Genomic DNA, 22,614 nt, shown 5'->3' with positions numbered 1-22,614 from the left:
GAGAAAGCCCTCGCACAGAAACGAAGACCCAACACAGCCAAAAATAAATAAATAAATTTTTAAAAAACTAAAAAAGCTGATTCTTTGAGAAGATAAACAAAATCAATAAACCATTAGACAGACTCATCAAGAAAAAAAGGGAGAAGACTCAAGTCAATAGAATTAGAAATGAAAAAGGAGAAGTAACAACTGACACTGCAGAAATACAAACGATCATGAGAGATTACTACAAGCAACTATATGCCAATAAAATGGACAGCCTCGAAGAAATGGACAAATTCTTAGAAAAGTACAACCTTCCGAGACTGAACCAGGAAGAAATAGAAAATATAAACAGACCAATCACAAGCACTGAAATTGAAACTGTGATTAAAAATCTTCCAAAAAACAAAAGCCAGGGACCAGATGGATTCACAGGCAAATTCTATCTAACATTTAGAGAAGATCTAATGCCTATCCTTCTCAAACTCTTCCAAAATATAGCAGAGGGAGGAACACTCCCAAACTCATTCTATGAGGCCACCATCACCCTGATACCAAAACCAGACAAAGATTCACAAAGAAAGAAGACTACAAACCAATATCACTGATGAACATAGATGCAAAAATCCTCAACAAAATACTAGCAAACAGAATCCAACAGCACATTAAAAGGATCATACACCATGATCAAGTGGGGTTTATCTCAGGAATGCAAGGAATCTTCGATATACACAAATCAAGCAATATGATACCCCATATTAACAAATTGAAGGATGAAAACCAGATGATAATCTCAACAGATGCAGAAAAAGCTTTCGACAAAATTCAACACCGATTTATGATAAAAACTCTCCAGAAAGTAAGCATAGAGGGAACTTACCTTAACATAATAGAGGCCATATATTACAAACCCACAGCCAACATCATTCTCAATGGTGAAAAGCTGAAACCATTTCCACTAAGACGAGGAACAAGACAAGGCTGCCCACTCTCACCACTATTATTCAACAGCAATCAGAGAATAAAAAGAAATAAAAGGAATCCAAATCAGAAAAGAAGACATAAAACTGTCACTGTTTGCAGATGACATGATACTACACATAGAGAATCCTAAAGATGCCACCAGAAAACTACTAGAGCTAATCAATGAATTTGGTAAAGTAGCAGGATACAAAATGAATGCACAGAAATCTCTTGCATTCCTGTACACTAATGATGAAAAATCTGAAAGAGAAATTAAGGAAACACATTTACCACTGCAACAAAAAGAATAAAGTACCTAGGAATAAACCTACCTAAGGAGACAAAAGACCTGTATGCAGAAAACTATAAGACACTGATGAAAGAAATTAAAGATGATAGAAACAGATGGAGAGATGTACCATGTTCTTGGATTGGAAGAAGCAATATTGTGAAAATGACTCTACTACCCAAAGCAATCTACAGATTCAGTGCAATCCCTATCAAACCACCAATGGCATTTTTCACAGAACTAGAACAAAAACTTTCACAATTTGTATGGAAACACAAAAGGCCCCGAATAACCAAACCAATCTTGAGAAAGAAAAATGAAGCTGGAGGAATCAGGCCCCCTGACTTCAGACTATACTACAGTAATCAAGATAGTATGGTATTGGCACAAAAACAGAAATATAGATCAATGGAACAGGATAGAAAACTCAGAGATAAACGCACGCACATATGGTCACCTTATCTTTGATAAAGGAGGCAAGAATATACAATGAAGAAAAGACAGCCTCTTCAATAAGTGGTGCTGGGAAAACCGGACAGCTACATGTAAAAGAATGAAATTAGAACATTCCCTAACACCATACACAAAAATAAACTAAAAATGGATTAAAGACCTAAGTGTAAGGCCAGACACTATAAAACTCTTAGAGGAAAACAGAGGCAGAACACTCTATGACATAAATCACAGCAAGATCCGTTCTGGCCCAGCTCCTAGAGAAATGGAAATGAAAACAAAAATAAACAAATGGGACCTAATGAAACTTGAAACCTTTTGCACAGCAAAGGAAACCATAAACAAGACGAAAAGACAGCCCTCAGAATGGGTGAATATATTTGCAAATGAAGCAACTGACAAAGGATTAAACTCCAAAATATGCAAGCAACTCATGCAGCTCAAAAAAACAAACAGCCCAATCCAAAAATGGGCTGAAGACCTAAATAGATATTTCTCTAAAGAATATACAGATTCCCAACAAACACATGAAAGGATGCTCAACATCACTAATCATTAGAGAAATGCAAATCAAAACTGCAATGAGGTATCACCTCACACCAGTCAGAATGGCCATCATGAAAAAATCTACAAACAATAAATGCTGGAGAGGGTGTGGAGAAAAGGGAACCCTTTTGCACTATTGGTGGGAATGTAAATTGATACAGCCACTATGGAGAACAGTATGGAGGTTTGTTAAAAAACTAAAAATAGAACTACCATATGACCCAGCAATCCCACTACTGGGCATATACCCTGAGAAAACCATAATTCAAAAAGAGTCATGTACCACAATGTTCATTGCAGCTCTATTTACAATAGCCAGGACATGGAAGCAACCTAAGTGTCATCAACAGATGAATGGATAAAGAAGATGTGGCACATATATACAATGGAATATTACTCAGCCATAAAAAGAAACGAAATTGAGTTATTTGTAATGAGGTGGATGGACCTAGAGACTGTCATACAGAGTGAAGTAAGTCAGAAAGAGAAAAACAAATACCGTATGCTAACACATATACATGGAATCTAAAAAAACAAAAAAACAAAGTGGCTCTGAAGAACCTAGGGGCTGGACAGGAATAAAGACGCAGACGTAGAGAATGGACTTGACATGGGGAGGGGGAAGGGAAAGCTGGGACGAAGTGAGAGAGTGACATTGACATATATACACTACCAAATGTAAAATAGATAGCTAGTGGGAAGCAGCTGCATAGCACAGGGAGATCAGTTCGGTGCTTTGTGACCACCTAGGGGGGTGCGATAGGGAGGGTGGGAAGGAGACGCGAGAGGGAGGAGATATGCGGATATATGTATACGTATAGCTGATTCACTTTGTTATACAACAGCAACTATCACAACAATGAAAAGCAATTATATTCCAATAAAGACACTGAAAAAAATTGAAAAAAAGAAGCCTACTCAACATAATCTGTTGAGAATTTGGTTTTCTTCTAAAAGCTTAAGAAAAAACAAAAAAAAAGAAGTTGTTTGTAGTACTGTCACCTTCTAGTACTAGCTTTCAGGCAAATAAATAGATTTCTCCTCTTCTACTATGGGTAGCGGGCCCACTCTGGGCCCAATTTACATGCATGGTTTCATAAGAAATAAAAAAGGCTTTCTTTTCAGTTGATTTATGTCAGCAGTAGAGGTGAGAGATTCCTTTGACTGTCAGGCATGCAGCAGGTCTGGTGTCAGGAGAGGTTTCCTCCCTAGGCTTGTGCAAAATTATGGCTCCAGTTAAAGCCAACACTCAGCTCTGAAGTAGAAAAAGATTTGTATTCACGTAAGATGCATTGCATTTGAAAAGCAAAGTCACAAGTGAAAGCAACTCTGCTGGAAGGGATGACGCTTTCCAGTCCAGAGCAGTTGGTCCCAGGGCCCTCTGGGAAGGGGGACTTCGGGGCCTCAGTTCTACTGCCTTAACTAACATTTGCAAGCAAATTTTAATTTCTGAGAATGGAGTGAGTTCCAAACTGAAACAGAGCATGCAGCCTGGTGTGAGGGGAAGAAAAACCCAGGCAGGCCTGAGAAGGTCTTGGATCTGCGTGAAGCAGCTGAATGAGATTGGAAGAAGCCACTTCACCTGTCCTCACTTTTCTCATCTGTAAAATGAAGGACAGAGTAAATGAGGTCTAAGGTTTCTACTGGTTTTGAAACTGCTGCCACTTTGGATCACAGGGAATGTTTGGGGGAAACATAAAACAGAAAGCTGAGCTAAAGAAGGGGCTGCATCTGGTCCAGGGTGAGGGGGTCACGGCGGGGAGCTGGATTGCACAGACATCTGTGGCTCTTGCCTGTTTGGTGTCCACTGGCCTCTTTTCCTTTTGAGGGCCATTCCCTCCCTTCTCTTGGTCTAGATGGATCTAGGGAGGCTGACTTCAGCAGCTCTGTTTCTGTCCCCAGCACCGTGGTCAAGGCCTGGCCGACATTACCCCATTCTGGGACTTCTGTTAGAACTTTGGGGAAAGACGGCTTGTTTTCTCTGCTGAACTGTGCAAGCATTAAAGCTCAGGCTCCTGCTAAGGGTCACTGCAGAGCAAAGCCCAACTGGAGGAAAAGGCTAACTCAGAGGAAGGCAGAGGTAACGCATGCACACTATCTCTATATGTAAAATAGATAACTAGTAAGGACCTATGGTATAGCACAGGGAACTCTACTCGCTACTCTGTAATGGCCTATGTGGGAAAAGAATCTAAAAAAGAGTGGATATATGTATAACTGATTCACTTTGCTGTACACCTGAAACTAATACAACATTGTAAATCAACTATACCCCGATAGAAATTAAAAAAAAAAAAAAGATGTAGGGGCGCAGTGGTGAGAGAGACAGAGACTGAAGAGATGACTGGGGCACTCAGAGCCCGCCGTCCCCGGAGCTGCGACAACCTCTGGTCTCTTGAGTCACGTAAGCCATGACTTTCTTTCCCTTTTGCGCTTTGGCCAGTTTGCGTGGAGCCGCACAAAGCCCGCGCGGAAGGCCGACCCACCTCGGTGTTGTTTCCGTACCACCACACGTAAGTGAGCGTGCCCACTTGGCTGGGCCACAGCACAGCAGTCGCGTTGACCTCTTTGTTCTTCGTGGTGACGAAGGGAAGAGACAGGTGTACATGCTCCAGGGGACCTGAGGCACAAGAGGAGAGAGGAGGCATGGAGAGGGAAGAGCTCTCTCTGCTTCACCTGCCTTCCCTGATCTGAAGAGAACACACGTTCCTTCTGGAAGCCTCCCAACCACCAGTCGGGTTCCCTGAAGGCAGTGAACGGGTGCCGTCCCTACTCTGGGGAAAAGGCTATATTGTGAACAGTTGTGTCTCAACATTTTCCATTTACCGATCTTTCTTCCAGGCCTAAAACCTGAGTTATTTATGTGTAAAAGTTTAAAAACTTACAAGCAATTGAAGAAGTCTTTAAAGGAACAGGCATAATATGAGATTTCACAGGGAGATGCAAAGTGTTTCCAAGAAGTTATATTCTTGGTGGTAAACCAGGATCGTGAAAACCTCCAAGAATCCATGTGGGATGGGGGGTTAGGGGTTGGTGGTGGTTCTTATACAAATCCTCAGACCATTCTACGTGTAATTATTCTTTATTCTTTACTGGATTTTAAATGTGTGTGTGAGTGTATGTAAATGTGCATGTTTGTATGTAACTGTGAGGGTGTGTTTGTGTAAGTGTGTGTAAAGCCACCCGGTTAGATAAGTGTGGTGTTCAGTTGAGCTTGTCCAGGACAAAGGCAGGCATGAGGGGGCAGAGAGAGCTCTGTGGTCCTCAGGTTCTCAGGATGCGCTCAGCTGAAAAAGAGGATGATTCTACCTATGGAGGCCCATTAGACCAGAAACCTTAATCAGATGTACAAACCCACAGAGATATAAATATCCTCTCCTTAGAGACCTATCCTATGACCCCTGACCTTCTCTTTGAGTTACTTTTACCAGACAAAATGCATTTTCTTTTGAGGTGAACATCCATCATCCCCATCTTTATCCCATGAGGTGGAGAAGGATGTGGTACCTCAGGCCTTTGCACCTGGTTTAATTACTTCCTCCTCTTCTGCTTGACCATTTAATGTGTCTCCTAGGGTATTGTCTTTAGCCTTTCTCTCCCTCCATCTACTCTTCTGCTGAGTAATACCATGCACACCCTGACCTTAAACTGTGAACTATATGCTTAGGGCTCCAAAACCACCTTCTTGACTCCAGACTCAATTAGCAGCCAAAGGTTCCCTAGAAATCCACTGTTTTCCCCCAATCTGTATTCTCCAATCTTGATGAATGACCAATGTTTATCCAGGGGAACAACCCAGCAGCAGACAGTCAAACCCAATTCCTTATTTCTTTGCCATCCATATCCATTGAGGACACCATTGATTTGGTTTCATAAATTCTCTCTCAGGTAGAGCTCTTCTCACCCTGCCCTGGTTCATACACTAAACACCTGTCTCACGTGGACTGGTACAAACTCTCCTACAGGTTTTCCAGCCTCTAACCTTTCCCCACTCTAATCCGTCCTCCTGCTCTATGCGTTCAACGCCTGCCTCCCTCCACAATACTTAAGTTGGACAAAGTGCCAGGTGGCCCCATCACTTAGAATAAAATATACGCTCCAGGGCGAGGGCAGAGCAAGAACAAAGACCCTGAGGAGGAGGTGGGTCTCCATGTTTAAAGAACAGCAAGAAATAGAGAAATAAATGGAGAAAAAGAGTGGAAGCAGATGCGATCTCAGGGGTATTCAGGACATAGAGCATGGTGGCCTTGTTGGCCCTGAAATATGTATATGTGTGTTTGCATAAGTTCATTCTATATAATGTATATATATATATATTATATAATATATACATTCATACAATGTATAGCAATGACTATGTACCTTCTCACCCTTCAAATTGTTGTGAGAGTGATTTTTCTAGAAAGCCATGCTACTCACTTGATCAAGATGAAAATTCCCATTACCTAATTATAATAATAATGAGAGCTAACATGCACAGATCTAAAATTTGTGATACAGAGAACACAGGCTGCAAACTTTTGGAGGGCGAGAGTCCTTCATATTTATCTTTATGTGTAAGGAAGTGCACAGTTCTTGAGACGTAGCAGGTACTGGAACATTGGTTGTGTAAGTGAACAGAAACATGTACTTTCCTATTTCTGCTTTTGTCCATGTTTTTCTTTCTTGATAGATTAGAGGCTTGGTGACCAGCAAACAGAGTAGAATTGATTTTCTGGTTTATAAGCCATACGATAAGAAGTAGTTGATCATAAGTCAGAACGGTTCAATGAGATAATAAAAGGGCATCGTTTACGGACCAATGACCGTGTGCCACATAATCTGTGAATGACTTCTTATTCTCATTTAATCTTCACAACAGCCTTATGAAGTAGGCACTACTGTTAGCTCCATGCAGAGATGAACAGAGGAAGGTGACCTTCCTCAATTCCAGGGTGTGAACCAAAGCAGTTCAAGTTCAGAGCCTGGGCCAGCTGACAAATGCTCGAGAAGACCCATGTTAACAAAATAGCAATTAAGAGTCGCTACTTCCTGATGACTTAGACATGTTGCAGACACTGGGCAATGCTCGCTACACAGGCTCTTGTTTACTGCGTGGCTCCTGCCGTCCCCCCCCATCACATGATGTGCTCCAGCAGGTGCCCTGTCCCACCCGAGGACTTTGCTTACACACCTTTCTTATGGCACCTGTCATCTCCAAATCTCAGTTCCAGGGCCCCCTCCTCTGTGACACTCCTCCTGACTCCCCAGTTAGAGTTACACGGATCAGCTAGGATGCAAGAACTAGATAAGCTCTGGGAGACATGCCAGTTCCATCCTAAAAGGGTTCATCTTGGTCTCTCACATATGAGCATCCAACAGTTTTTCTTTTGAAGTCCAAAGGTCAAGGGATGAGGCCTGTGTGTCCTGTTAATGACAACAGTTGAGTCTTGTTCCTGAAGTATGGTCACTCCTTCACTCAGTAGTTTTTGAGTGCTATTACGTGTTGGGCGTGATTCTCGGTGCTGGGACACCTGGCCCTTGGTGGAGCTTATGTATCATTAAGCGAGGCAGTGCCTGCAAGGAGCGGGGGTGGGTGAGAGCGTGCTATTTTTGATAGGGTGGTCAAGCAAAGTCTCTTGGAAGCAAGGACATTTGAGCAGCGACCTGAATAACGTGCAGAAGTGCGCCGTGTATCTACTGGGGAAGCTCCAGGGTGAGTGTGGGGCAAAGACCTTGAGGAGGAGGTGCCTTGTTGGGTGCCAGGATGGCAGGGAATAGCAGCAGTAAAGAGGTGGAGGGAAGGAGCCGAAGCCAGTGAGATCTCACAGGTATTCAGGACACTCAGCAGATCACTTCAGGCCCTGAAGAATGTCCGTGTGTGTTTATATAAGTTCCTTCTTGCATGTATATACATCATCCATTCATACAAATGTGTGGAATTTCGCTTTCAGATTGCCAAGTCCTCTTGGGCTCATTTACTTTTTATGTATTCAATATACCTGGTTCCTGTTGCCCCAGAGCCTATCTTTCAAGCCTTGCTTTTCTGCACAGAGGGTGTGATCTGCCCTAATAGAGCCTTCGAAGTGAAACTCCAGCCCCTGGAGGCCCCTAGCTGGCTGGCCGCACTCAGCTGAGAGTGGAACAAGCTGGCAGGTACTGCTTCTTCGAACAGGTGCCTTTAATGCACAAAACGGACAGCAGGTGGCGCCGCATTACACTTTATGAATCTTCACAAGGCGGCTGAGAGAAGGGGAGAAATTACTTGTGTGAATTGTTTCCCTTCTCTTGCTTGGTCTTCCTGTGCTGCAGGGAACAAGTGCTGTTTGTGTGACTGAACACTGTGTGTGTATCTGTGTGTGTCTGTGTGTCTGTGTGTGTCTGTGTGTCTGTGTGTGTGCTTATCACTGACCTGCCTCTGGCATTTGTTGTGAAGGCCTCCTCTGATCATCTAATTAAATATTGTGCATGTATCATATTGCTGTTTGTCTGAAAGGTTAAAACAAATCTACCAGAAGAAATAAAAGAAATTCAAAGTGTGAAGATGAGATCCTACAACAGAGTCCCTCAAACTTCAGTGGGCATGAGAATCACACTCATCTGTTCAAGGCAGATTATGATGTCACACTGCCAGAAATTCTAATTCAATAGGTCTGGAAAGGGGCCCAGGACACTATATTTTTACCATGTAATTCTGGGGCAGGTGGCTCATTAACCACATTTTACAAAACCCAGGTCTGACATTCACTGGCCAATATAATCATCGTGTGAATAGTTACAAAGCTACACAGGTTTTCAAGACACTGATCACTTTACCCTAAGATGGGGACAGAAAGACATCTGCAAAGGGCTCCTATGTAACGGGGTAGTTGAGAAGAGAGGTTCGGGAAGTATCGGAAAATCCACCTCATCTTTTTTATCACCTCCTATTCTGCAAGTCTGCACAATCTTCAGTGATTTTTTTTTTTTTTTCCCTGCAAGACTGGCTGAGATAGGGCAGATTTCTGAGCAGAAATCTGCACGTCCTTTAAATTCTCTGCTCCATCCAGTTGAAGGCAACCCTGGCTGCACCCCGTGTCTAATTAGTTTGCAAACTAGCAGAGCACAGTGAATACATTCCTCAAGGAATTCTCAACTGTCAGGCTACAACAGATGACTCAGCTGCCCCGAGAGAGCCGCCCCATCCTGGGAACATTACAGCAGGAACACCATCTCCATTTGCTTCTGATGACCTTTGCAAACCAGTATTTAAGAACTTCTGATTTAGAATCAAAGCACCTTTTTGAACTGGAAAGTGGAGGAAGTATGTGTTCGAGACAGGCCATGGGGTTTTCTGGAAGAGCCATGGGGTTTTCTGGAAGAGCCCTGGGTAGGGGGAGGGGGGTTGGATGAGAGGGGCAGAGGGTAGGCTTTGGTAAGCTGAGCTGAGCTGCTGCTCAGAGCCCACTAAATACAAACGCACAGGCTGCACCGTGACGATGGAAAATCAAGCTTGGCCGGTTGACAGGGCACAGTATGAGCTGCTTGATAGAACCTTTGAGAAACAAGACATGCATTCCTCACATGATGGAGGAGAAAAACTAGTTTCAGAAAAATGCAGTAACTCAGCTAGGAGTTCAGGCCAGCATCTGGACCTAACAACTCCCAACTCAGTCCAGTGCTCGTTTCTGTTTTTCCTACAAAGCCATATATCCCTTCAATATCCTGCCACCATGGCACTAAAAATTGCCATGTTACTCTCCGTATTTGAGAGCAGGGGGAATTACGTCAATTATGAGTTTACCGTGACTTCCTCTTAGTGTAAAATAGTGTCAAATCATAGTACTTCTCTAATCCCTGCTTTTCCCATACGAAAGGAAGGCCAAATGTTGCCCATCATGGTAGAGGCGTGAGAATAAGCAAAGAAGTTCATATGCACAGTAAAGCACGACGGGCCCTTCAGGAGAGAAGCCCTAGCAAACATGTCAGAACCTGCTGGCACTGCTCGTGCCAAGGCCTTTATACGTATGTGAACTAATGAAAACTTTAAAAATAATCCTGCTTTCATAGAGTTAGTACAAAAAGCTAATTCTTGTCCCCAAGACCAGGCTTAGAAAGGGGTCCCATGACATGAGGCCTGCTTATCCAACCGCTGCTTAACCCAAGATGAGTCTGACAAAATTAAAATCAGAACACAAAACTTTCCATTACAAATCACCTGCTACTGAGGTTAAGGTCAAATCACTTAAGCCGTTCAATCAGGCTAATGAGATGAAAAAAATTGCAAGTGTACAAAGCAGCTCATTTCTTTCAGAAGTCATGGCTTCAGCAACCCTTAATCTGAAGCAGAGGCAAACTCTGTGCTGTTTTCCTTCCCAGGATTCAGTAAGCCCACGAGAGAACCAGGATAGGCAAGTTTCCCTCATGGGATATGATTATATGTAAGGTAAGGAAGAGTCCACAGGGCAACCAGGATGGGGAGCTATGGATGACACCATGGGAAACCCTGAGAAATTGAAACGAAAAGCTGCTGCTGAATTTTCAATCAGTACTGACACATGCTTAGAGTCCAGGGATGTTTAATACATATATGGGATATGGAATATAATAACTGTAATTCTTCAGGAGAGTAGATCCTTAACAAAAATCCGCCTTATAGAATAAGCTGCGCAGAATGATAAACTGCCAGGTAGGCAGCCCTTCTCAGCAAATGTACTGCCATTTGTGTTGCCATTTATTTTTGTTACTAATAACCAAGGTTTGTGATGTAGTTTTTAAATATTTTAGGATTAGGCTTAGGATATTATCACTTTTGTCCTTATAGATACTGATATATAGGGAGGGATTATCTTTTAGTAAGAGGCAACTCCGGGAAGTCTATCTAGGACAGCTGAAAAGCGGCAGTCAGCCGGAAGAGAGCCTGGGAAATGCGTCTGGAACCTATGTAGTTGTACAGCCAGTACACTGCCTCTAACCTAAATGTTCACATGCCTTTGGGATGATGTGCAAAGATGTGGAGGCGAATAAGGGCTGATGGAGACTTGGATCCTCTAACCCCAAGCCAGCACAGGCACTGATCATAACCTAGTGACCGAGCGCTGGGATTCTGGAGGCAGGGAGACCTGAGTCTGAAGCCTAACTCTGCCAGACAGTAGGTCTGCAACTTCAAGTGGGTGATTTAAGCTTTCTGAACCTCACTGTTCTTTGTAAGGTAGTGTTTCTAATAGTGCCTACTTCATAGGGTTGTTTTGAAAAGGAAGATCATATACATAAAGAACACGTTTAGCACAGAGCCTGGCACACAGTAAGAGCTTAACAAACGTTAGCTGAAAAGGGGGATGTGGAGCTGGCAGAGTGGGACTCTTGCAGAACTCTGTTTAAACTCAAAGAAGGATAGGTGTGTTTTTTTGAAGCACTTGGGTCCTGAGTGTACAGGAGATAATAAGGATCAAGAATGACTGACAGGGCAGGAAACCTCAGGAAGGAACAATCTCTTGGGGACCCCTAAATAGTCTTATCCACCCACTGGATCACAGCAGCTTAACAAAAGAGATTCTGCTTGGTACTTTCTGTGCTCAGTTTGGTTCAATGCACAAAAGTCAGGTGAGAGGCATGGAATACTGCCTAGCCTTATTACTCCTGGCCTAGAACTTGGAATCTGAACGTGACCATTCATATAAAGGGGCTAACTTTCATTTAAAAATAAGCCATTTATCCAGCAATCTAAACAAGTCCTATGCCTGTCTGGGGACACCCATACACCAAGCATAAGAGGCATTCATGGCAAACATTTTTACCAAACACAGCTTAGGAGATATCATTGTCTCATTAGGACACCTTTGAACTCCTCAATGGGGGAAAAGCTTTAATACTTTTTGAAACTATTTCTAAATGTAGCTTCCTTAACATTGTTTACCCTCTTTCCCTCTATGCCACCTTCTAGGACCAAATTATCACAGATCAAAGTCCAGGAAACATACTCTTTTTTAAAAAAAGGAACAAAAGTCTAAAAGAATTATTAATAAAGAGATATAACATGGGAAGAGAAAAAAAAACAGATGGGGAGAAACTCCATTACTTGTGCTAATGGGGATTGTTCTCAAACATTTCTGACCAAAAAAAAAAAAAAAAAACCCAAACCGCCCCCCTCCCCCACCAACAAATTCATATTCAATCAACCAGCCCAGCAAGCTGGTCAGGCCCAGCACAGACACAGGTATCGTCTCTCAGAAGCATCTGGAAGAGGCAGAGTCAGTGCAAGAGAACAATCTGAAGCAAACCAGAGTCCAGATCACTCAAAACTAAACCCTGGTTTCTTCTTGCTTTCTCCCCACTTGGTTCTCTCACTCTCCTTTCCCCTCATGCTAAAAGGTAACTGGTGAGCTTCTTCTAGATAAGGAATTTTGGATTATATCTTTAAAAAGGACACAATATCTAAAATGTCATAAACCAACAACAGTAATAACATACAAGTTACATGTAAGTACAGGACGGCGCTGTCAGACCCCAGACTGTTGTCCACCTGCACGGTCACTCGGAAAATGCCCACATTGTGATAGACGTGTTTGATCCCATCTTCCATGGAGCTGAGGTTAACATAAGACACAGCGATGCCATCCCCGAAGTCCACTTGGATGAATGTCCTCTGGACGTCACCCTGAAAGACAACATCAGAGGAAGGGGAGTCGGCGGTGCTTGCCTGCTGCTTCTCCAGGGGTTGGGGCTTGCCTGAGCCCCGGGCTCAAAAGGCAGCCCTGGTTCCCTCCTATAGCTGGGAGCACCTGTCTGTGTGACAGGATCCCTGTGACATCCCTTGGCAGACAGGAGTTTACTAAGATGGACGCTCTCCAAATCTGAAGGGCACCAACTCCCAAAAGTTTCAAGATTTGGAAAATTAAGTGTTTGATTATCAGCTCCAATTTGATATTCAGTTTCTCTGAAGGCTCTGTTTACAGTCTGATCATCCACATGAATAAAAGATTTACATACACAGTTTAAAAAATTCAGCCTCCCTGACATAGTCAAGGACCACTTCCCATGTGTTCTGGACCCCCAAATCCCCTTCTTTATTTTTGGTTCCCTATCTGTGTTGGAGGAAGGACAGAAGACACCTTGCCTTACACATGATATGACATTGGACTCAGCCCTATTATTGTTTAAGATGATGATGGTTATTTTGTTTACATTTCAGCATTTTGTACTATCAAAATGATCTCATTTTATTCTTCACAGAATCTCAGTCTAGAGAAAAGTGGGCAATGTTTGTTCATTTTACAGATGAGGAAGCTGCAGTGAAGAATGTTTTAACCATTTGCTCAGGGTTACCACAGCTAGTTAGCAGCAGTCTTGGGATTTGAACCCATCGCTCTGGACTTGGGTTTCATTCATTATAGGTGGGTAAACTCCTCCCAGCTCTAATCCTGTTGTCCCATTAACCGGCTGGATGACTTCATGCAAGTCATTCAGTCTCCTTTGGTCTCAGTTACCTAATCTGTGAAATGGGCATATTAATATCTTACCATCTTAGCTCAAAGGTTGTTATAGAAGACATGTGAGTAATCAGTAATCTGTAAAATTCGATACCAAAATGAATGACTGTAAAAACAATGCAGCTGTAAAAGACTTGCTATATCCCTTTTAAAGCTTGACTGGAATCATATTATTCTAAATTTCCCACTAGTAGGCAGGAGAAGACAAAGTCTGCTTTATAAAATCCCAAACCTGTGAAAAAAAAAAAATAGCCTGTGGAATTAGATGAGATTCTTAAGGAATAAAGTTTCTTCGAAAAACTGACAAAACCCAGCATCCCTCACAGACAGCCCATCGTTTAACAAGTTTTTTTGCTTGTTTTGTTAGCTTTTCCCATTTTGTGGGTGGGGAAGAAAACAAAAAACCTTTGAAATAGAAATGTATTTTCAATTAAGTAAGGTTCATATGGTATCATATTTTTTGAAAAGGGCAAGTTTAAAATGCTGACATTTAAAAGATTAATTCATAGGGAAAGGAAAAGCAATTCAAATCCTATGAATCTATGTGACCTACTCTTCTGATCTGTGCCCAGCCAAGCATTGTGTGAGGGGGTACACAGCAGTTAACCCTCAGTAAGGACTTGGGCAAAAATTCTCCCCTAGAGTGGGAAAAAGAAACTCCATTCAAAATTATGAAACAAATATCCACAAGCCCAGACATTGTGCAATTCCTTGAATTCCCTTTACTAATAAATATAAATGTCAGCCATTCTTGCTGACTTGTCCTTCATTTGGACAACCAAATTGGACTGATCAATTTCTCATTCTGTTTTTGGTCAGTTTCCTCCTATGTTTTCTGTATTTTCCACAGAGTTGCTGCCAGCCAATCCTGGGTTTGGGCATGGAGGAAGAACCCACCTTAAAATCTACTCACGTTATTTGGGACAAGTGTCTCAGGGAAATACCAGGAGTAGCTAGGCTTAACCAGGTTATCTATGGAATGAAACAAGCAACATAGTTTCTGAGAGAGGAAGAGGTTGAGAGACAGACAGAGAGGGAAAGAGAGGTGTAGGGTTCTTTGTGGAGACAGAGTGGACATCAGGTAGGGTCACCATTTGCAAGAAGAAAGAAGGGAGATTCGCCTCTCAGCTGATTCTACTTCGGCCTCCACAGAGAGAGAGCAGCTACCCCCATGACTGGGGAAAGTACAGCTTTGGCTGCCACTGCGTGAGTCTACCTTGCCTTGCTCTTTCTGTCTGGTATTCACCACTCTCCTTGTGTGGCTCTGGACTTAGACCTCTTGTCAGTTACTTAAAACTCCTCCCAAGTTCTGTCTGGATGTCCACTGTCTGTTGGCCTGATAGCATTCCTAATTCTCCACGGTGGACAATGTGCTCTGTGTACATCACAGGTGAGAGGAGGGAGCCTCACGGCATTGGGACTAGTGCATCGGTAGGGCTGCCAGTAGAGTGGAGGAGCCAGGCTTTTAGAATATTAGGTCAGGTACAGGGATGGAGATATAGATATACAGATATATGTACATTAGGTTTACCACACATCTGAGAGCCACAGTGGGTAAAGACATGGAATCCCCCAATAAAATGTGAGATCCCCAAGGCCTCCTGATGTGGACGCAGGCCTCTGGGTTTGGTGTTCTGCACAAGGAGAAGAGAGCATCCAGGGGCCAAGTCTGACAGCTGAAGGTGGCAGATGCACCCCTGCTTGCTGTAGCTTTGCCCACTCCAGTGGAACACACTGGATCTCGTGCCTTTGCCGTCAGGGGCTCTCAGGTGCTTGGAAAACCTAACACAGTTGTAGCTGCATCACTTTGGGGCTCACCTATCATCAACCTCTGACTTCCTTGGGCTGCAATTACCATCTCAGGCAGGGATACCAACCCCTTTTAGAGAATAAGAAACAGGACAAAGGGAAGAATTCCTGAGTCCTAGGTCACCATTTGATTAGGCATGCCTGCCCTGCTTTAATGGGGTCATTCTTTCTTTCTTCTGGTCATTCATTAATTCAACCAATGACAGATATTTATTAGGTGTCTATCTTGTGTCAGGTACTAAATGGAGAAAACGCTGCTAAGTAAATTATAACCAACCAAACAAAACAGATGTAGTCTGGGCTTTCTTGAGCAAAAAAACTACTGGTGAGACAGATGGACTTTAATAATCACAAAAATAAATAAAAAGCTATTCTAGGGGATGATGTCAGAGGTCCATGGCATTGTAAGCTTGTACAGCAGGGAGAAGTACAGAGCTGAAAATTGAGAACTTCAAGAAAGGCTTCAAGGGGCTTCCCTGGTGGCGCAGTGGTTAAGAATCCGCCTGCCAATGCAGGGGACACGGACGGGTTCAAGCCCTAGTCCGGGAAGATCCCACATGCGACAGAGCAACTAAGCCCGTGCACCACAACTGCTGTGGCCATGAGCCACAACTACTGAGCCGGTGCACCTAGAGACCATGCTCCGCAACAAGAGAAGCCACCGCAGTGAGAAGCCCGTGCACTGCAACGAAGAGTAGCTCGCCACAACTAGAGAAAGCCTGCACGCAGCAACGAAGACCCAACGCAGCCAAAAATAAATAAATAAATTAAATTAAAAAAAAAAAAAAGAAAAGAAAGGCTTCAGGAAGAAGTGATATCTGAGCTGAGAAGGCTTGAAGGAAAGAAATTAACCAAACAAAGGACATGAGCGAGAGAGATGGAGGTGAGGGGTTCAGGCAATGGGCACAACAGGAACCAGGTGTGCAAGGGCCCTGTGGCAGAAGGGGGTGACACAGTTAAAGGAAGCTAATGATACAGGCACAGTAGGAACATGTGAAATTAGACTGGAGGGGAGACGATGACATTTTAGGACTTGGCGGCCAAGTTTCTGACTTCGATCTTTCTCCTAAGAGCGATGGGAAGACATCAGTGTTTGAAGCAGGGGTGCGGGGGAAGATGGCATGATAATATTTTTAATTCAAAAAGATCACTCTGGCTACAATATGAAGGATGCACTGGAAGGAGGCCCAAGTATTCTGGGAAGCCAATTAGGCGATAGTTCAGGGTAGATGATAGGTAGATTGATACATGAGCTGCAACAGGAAATTACATTCACCTTCCTGCTAAATTGATTCCCATAGTTTATTGGTTTTGAAATCAATGAATCTCAGCCTTTGATATCAAAATCTCTTACAGAAATTAAAAGAAAAAAAAAGCTGATGTTGGGCTTCCCTGGTGGCGCAGTGGTTGAGAATCCGCCTGCCAATGCAGGGGACACGGGTTCGAGCCCTGGTCTGGGAAGATCCCACATGCCGCGGAGCGGCTGGGCCCGTGAGCCACAACTACTGAGCCTGCGCGTCTGGAGCCTGTGCTCCGCAACAAGAGAGGCCGCGATAGTGAAAGGCCCGCGCACCGCGATGAAGAGTGGCCCCCACTTGTCGCAACTGGAGAAAGCTCTCGCACAGAAACAAAGACCCAACACAGCCATAAATAAATAAATAAATAAATATTTTTTTTAAAAAAAGCTGATGTCCAGTTACCATCCAAGACCCACCTCCTGGTTCGGGACTTCTGGGGAGGATGCTTGGTCCTGCCGTGGCCTGAAAAAGGTCCACAGCTGATGCTGGGCTGCACCAAAGGTTGAGGCCCACTGGTTCAGACTGTTGAACGTTAGGTTTTCTTGTGACTGAATTCATCTAAAGATGAATACAGTACAACACGAGCTGATGCCATTCCTATTCCACCTTGGCACAATGCTGAAAGTTTTCCCAGGATGTTTCAGGATTCTAAGTGCTAAGGATGCATTCATAGAGCCAGGAATGGAAGAACTAAACTCACTGTTAGTGACTGGTGCACAATCACAAAAGTTCCACCACACACTCGGTCAAGGTCAGTTCTCTAGGAAAACGAGTTGCTGGATAATATGAAGGTAGTTTGTAGACAGGGCTGAGATGTACCCTTAAGGCCTGCATCTTCAGTACCTAACACAGTGCTTGCAGATGATTCTTTTCTGTTCAATACATTTTGAAATTTTAAAAAAGAAAAAATAAATTTTGAATATTGTGCATTTCTACCATGCTTGTTCATTAAAGTGCTTTCTTATATATTACCTCATTTGGCTGTTTGGACCTTTGGGAGACACCAAGGGAAGATGTTATTTCTATTTGCTATACCAGGAGAACTGGGGCACAAACAGGTTAAACAAGATGCCAGAAGTCTCATAGCTAGTAAGAGGCTTAAAAACAGGTCTAAGATGATTTGTGGTTTAAGCTTTATCCTTGCAGCTCAGTCCTTGTTGAGTTCCTTTCATTGGAATTTACTTGCAATGCCTTTTAGAGTGAGAGAAAGGTGATAACAAAGGCAAGCCTCACTTTCTTTTCTTGTTTAGACTCTATTCCTGGCTTTGACCGTTTCCCCCTCCGACAATATTTTTGCTTATAAGTGGAAAGACGGGTTGTTGTAAACTCCATACACTACCCTTATGTCTTCCCTCTGGTGAGGCAGTGTCATGTTCAAGCCGTGAAGAAGGTAGAGAATATGGGAAATGATAGGCGTTCATAACCAGTAATCAGGAAAATCTTGTGTATCAAGAGGTACTTCAATCTAATGACAAGTCATTCCCGAAACACAACCTAGGCTGGGAAATATCTAGACTGTCACATAAAATTCTTTAGACCTAATGCCATTTAGTCACATGCCCTAATATAGACACAGAACCGAGAGTACTAGCTCAAAAGAAGTGCCCAAGAAAGGCACAAAAACCACGTGAAATCCACACAGGGATTCTCCAAGGGCAGCGCTGGCTTCTGTAATAGAAAAACAAATATATCAAATGGCCACAATGAAGCCAAGATTAACCTGAGAAATGAAAGGTGTGTGAACCTATCAGGTCCTGTAACAGGGTTTCAGAGAAAAATGGGAAAACAAATGCTACAGTAACTTAATACTGACAGCCTCAGTCCAGAAATGAGACTCCAAGACCCACCTGAAGGCATTAGGGACCCACTGCAGATAGAAACTGGGCTCGTTTGTCAGAGGCTGGTCCGTGCAAAACTCGAGGGTGGGCCTGACTCAGGTTTTACTGAAATTCAGTCCTGGAAGGTGCCTTACAGTTTATGCAGCAAAAACTACATTGAAGTGAAATACCTATAGTATAACCTATTTTAAAATGCATAAAATAACACAGTATATGTACTGTAAGTCTGTATGTGTTTGCATGAGCATAAATGTGCTGGTTAAAACAACCCAGCCTGTTAACACTGATTACCCCAGGGGTGAAGTGAAGTGAGGGGTAGAGGAAGATCAGCAGGGTTAAAAGAGAGGAGTAAAGGAGGGGCAATAAAGATTTCACCAAATTTAAAAGAAGCGGTGGAGTAGGGGATAACATAAGAAACATCACAAAACACAATAATTTATCCCTACTGTTACTATAAACATTTAAATATTAAGTATATAGGAAATAACCAGGAGGTAACACAGACATTGGTTAGATTGATCATGAGATACAGCCGACTTTGGTCTTGAATTTCTATTGTTATTTTAATGTTTTTTGACCAAGTATTTGAACAAAGATATCACTAGGGGCATTAAATGCCAGAAACAAAAATCAGACATTTCAGTCTTTCTTCTTATGGCTAAAGGTATTTGGGCAGGATGGGGAGTATGAAATAAAAATAATCCACATTTTGGGAAGGTAAATTGGTGCAGCCACTATGGAAAACAGTACAGAGGTTCCTCAACAAACTAAAAATAGAGCTGCCATATGATCCAGCAATCCTACTCCTAGGCATATATCTGGACAAAGCTATAATTCAAAAAGATACATGCACCCCTATGTTCAGAGCAGCATTATTCACAATAGCCAAGACATGGAAACAAGTTAAATGTCCATCGACAGAGGAATGGATAAAGAAGATGTGGTACATATATACAATGGACTACTACTCAGCCATAAAAAAGAATGAAATAATACCATTTGCAGCCACATGGATGGACCTAGAGATTATCATACTACGTGAAGGAAGTCAGAAAGAGAAAGACAAATACCATATGATATCACTTATATGTAGAATCTAAAAAATGACACAAATGGACTTATCTATGAAACAGAAACAGACTCACAGACATAGAGAACAGACTTGTGGTTGCCAAGGGGGTGGGGGTTGGGGGAGTTTGGGAATAGCAGACGCAAGCTATTATATTGAATGGATAAACAATAAGGTCCTACTGTATAGTACAGGGAACTATATTTAATATCCTGTGATAAACCATAATGGAAAAGAATATGAAAAAGAATGTATATACGTGTATAACTGAATCATTTTGCTGTACATCAGAAATTAACATAACAGTGTAAATCAACTATACTTCAATAAAATAAATTAGAAAAACAAAAAATAATCCACCTTTGCCTTGCACGTCCTACTCCAGGGTATGCGACTCAGGTTAGCAACTTTAGACTCAGATTGGCAAGGCTTTTTATGGCTGAGTCTCAAGAAGAAACAGAAAAGGAGATAACTATGGTATAATGTTGCTCTGGCCTCCAAAGAAGAGATTTTGTCAGCAGATGGAAAGGAGTTCATGGAGAGAAGTGCTATCCCCCTTGTGCTTATTCAATAAGACCGACCTCTGGCATATGACTTATTACGTGAGTTGTGCTAGTTAAGATTGTTCTAGAACATCCCCTGATGGTCACTAAGGGAAAAGAGAGAGAACATTTCTCAAAAGTTTTCTGTCCCAGAAATAATAACAGCATTTCTCTCTATAGTTTCTCATTGAATCTTTTAAAAAAATTTTTTTTATATTTTTGTTATATATAGCTTTTTATTTTTATTTTTTTAACATCTTTATTGGAGTATAATTGCTTTACAATGGCGTGTTAGTTTCTGCTTTATAACAAAGTGAATCAGCTATATGTATGCATATATCCTCATATGTCCTCCCTCTTGCGTCTTCCTCCCACCCTCCCTATCCCACCCCTCTAGGTGGTCACAAAGCACCGAGCTGATCTCCCTGTGCTATGCGGCTGCTTCCCACTAGCTATTTATTTTACATTTGGTAGTGTATATATGTCCATGCCACTCTCTCACGTCGTCTCAGCTTACCTTTCCCCCTCCCCATGTCCTCAAGTCCATTCTCTACATCTGTGTCTTTACTCCTGTCCTGCCCCTAGGTTCTTCAGAACCATTTTTTTTTTTAATTCCATATATCTGTGTTAGCATACAGTATTTGTTTTCCTCTTTCTGACTTACTTCACTCTGTATGACAGTCTCTAGGTCCATCCACCTCACTACAAATAACTCAATTTCATTTCTTTTTATGGCTGAGTAATATTCTATTGTATATATGTGCCACATCTTCTTTATCCATTCATCTGTTGATGGACACTTAGGTTGCTTCCATGTCCTGGCTATTGTAAATAGAGCTGCGTTCCTGAGATCAACCCCACTTGATCATGGTGTATGATCCTTTTAATGTGCTCTTGGATTCTGTTTGCTAGTATTTTGTTGAGGATTTTTACATCTATGTTCATCTGTGATATTGGCCTGTATTTTTCTTTTTTTGTAACATCTTTGTTTGGTTTTGGTATCAGGGTGATGGTGGCCTCGTAGAATGAGTTTGGGAGTGTTCCTCCCTCTGCTATATTTTGGAAGAGTTTGAGAAGGATAGGTGTTAGCTCTTCTCTAAATGTTAGATAGAATTTGCCTGTGAGTCCATCTGGTCCCTGGCTTTTGTGTTTTGGAAGATTTTTAATCACAGTTTCAATTTCAGTGCTTGTGATTGGTCTGTTTATATTTTCTATTTCTTCCTGGTTCAGTCTCAGAAGGTTGTACTTTTCTAAGAATTTGTCCATTTCTTCCAGGCTGTCCATTTTATTGGCATATAGTTGCTTGTAGTAATCTCTCATGATCCTTTGTATTTCTGCAGTGTCAGTTGTTACTTCTCCTTTTTCATTCTAATTCTATTGATTTGAGTCTTCTCCCTTTTTTTCTTGATGAGTCTGGGCTAATGGTTTATCTATCTTGTTTATCTTCTCAAAGAACCAGCTTTTAGTTTAATGATCTTTGCTATTGTTTCCTTCATTTTTTTCCCATTTATTTCTGATCTGCTCTTTATGATTTCTTTCCTTCTGCTAACTTTGGGGTTTTTTTGTTCTTCTTTCTTTAGTTCTTTTAGGTGTAAGGTTAGGTTGTTTATTTGAGATGTTTCTTGTTTCTTGAGGTAGGATTGTACTGCTACAAACTTCCCTCTTAGAACTGCTTTTGCTGCATCCCATAGGTTTTGGGTCATCGTGTTTTCATTGTCACTTGTTTGTAGGTATTTTTGATTTCCTCTTTGATTTCTTCAGTGATCACTAGGTTATTTAGTAGTGTATTGTTTAGCCTCCATGTGTTTGTATTTTTTATAGATTTTTTCCTGTAATTGATATCTAGTCTCATAGCGCTGTGGTCGGAAAAGATACTTGATGCAATTTCAACTTTCTTAAATTTACCAAGGCTTGAGTTGTGACCCGAGATACGATCTATCCTGGAAAATGTTCCATGAACACTTGAGAAGAAAGCGTATTCTGTTGCTTTTGGATGGAATGTCCTAAAAATATCAATTAAGTCCTTCTTGTTTAATGTATGATTTGAAGCTTGTGTTTCCTTATTTATTTTCATTTTGGATGATCTTTCCATTGGTGAAAGTGGGTTTTTAAAGTCCCCTACTATGAATGTGTTACTGTCGATTTCCCCTTTTATGCATGCTAGCATTTGCCTTATGTATTGAGGTGCTCCTATGTTGGATGCACAAATATATACAATTGTTATATCTTCTTCTTGAATTGTTCCCTTGATCATTATGTAGTGTCCTTCTTTGTCTCTTGTAATAGTCTTTATTTTAAAGTCTATTTTGTCTCATATGAGAATTGCTACTCCAGCTTTTTTTGATTTCCATTTGCATGGAATATCTTTTTCCATCCCC

At 42.0% G+C, this 22,614-nt stretch overlaps 1 protein-coding gene across 1 annotated transcript in view; it reads right to left on the bottom strand.

Moving 5' to 3' along the window:
- SORCS1 (sortilin related VPS10 domain containing receptor 1) overlaps nt 1–22,614 on the bottom strand; it is a 414,532-nt gene that overhangs the window by 45,038 nt on the left and 346,880 nt on the right. The window contains exons 21-22 of the mRNA XM_036829279.1: nt 12,662–12,848; nt 4,720–4,853 (exon numbers count right to left, since the gene is read on the bottom strand). Coding sequence (XP_036685174.1) covers nt 4,720–4,853; nt 12,662–12,848 — 321 coding nt within the window. The remainder of the gene's footprint in view (nt 1–4,719; nt 4,854–12,661; nt 12,849–22,614) is intronic.

Source organism: Balaenoptera musculus, chromosome 16 (genome assembly GCF_009873245.2).
Source record: "Balaenoptera musculus isolate JJ_BM4_2016_0621 chromosome 16, mBalMus1.pri.v3, whole genome shotgun sequence".
Taxonomy (NCBI): domain Eukaryota; kingdom Metazoa; phylum Chordata; class Mammalia; order Artiodactyla; family Balaenopteridae; genus Balaenoptera; species Balaenoptera musculus.
This window is presented reverse-complemented; position numbering and strand designations above follow the sequence as displayed.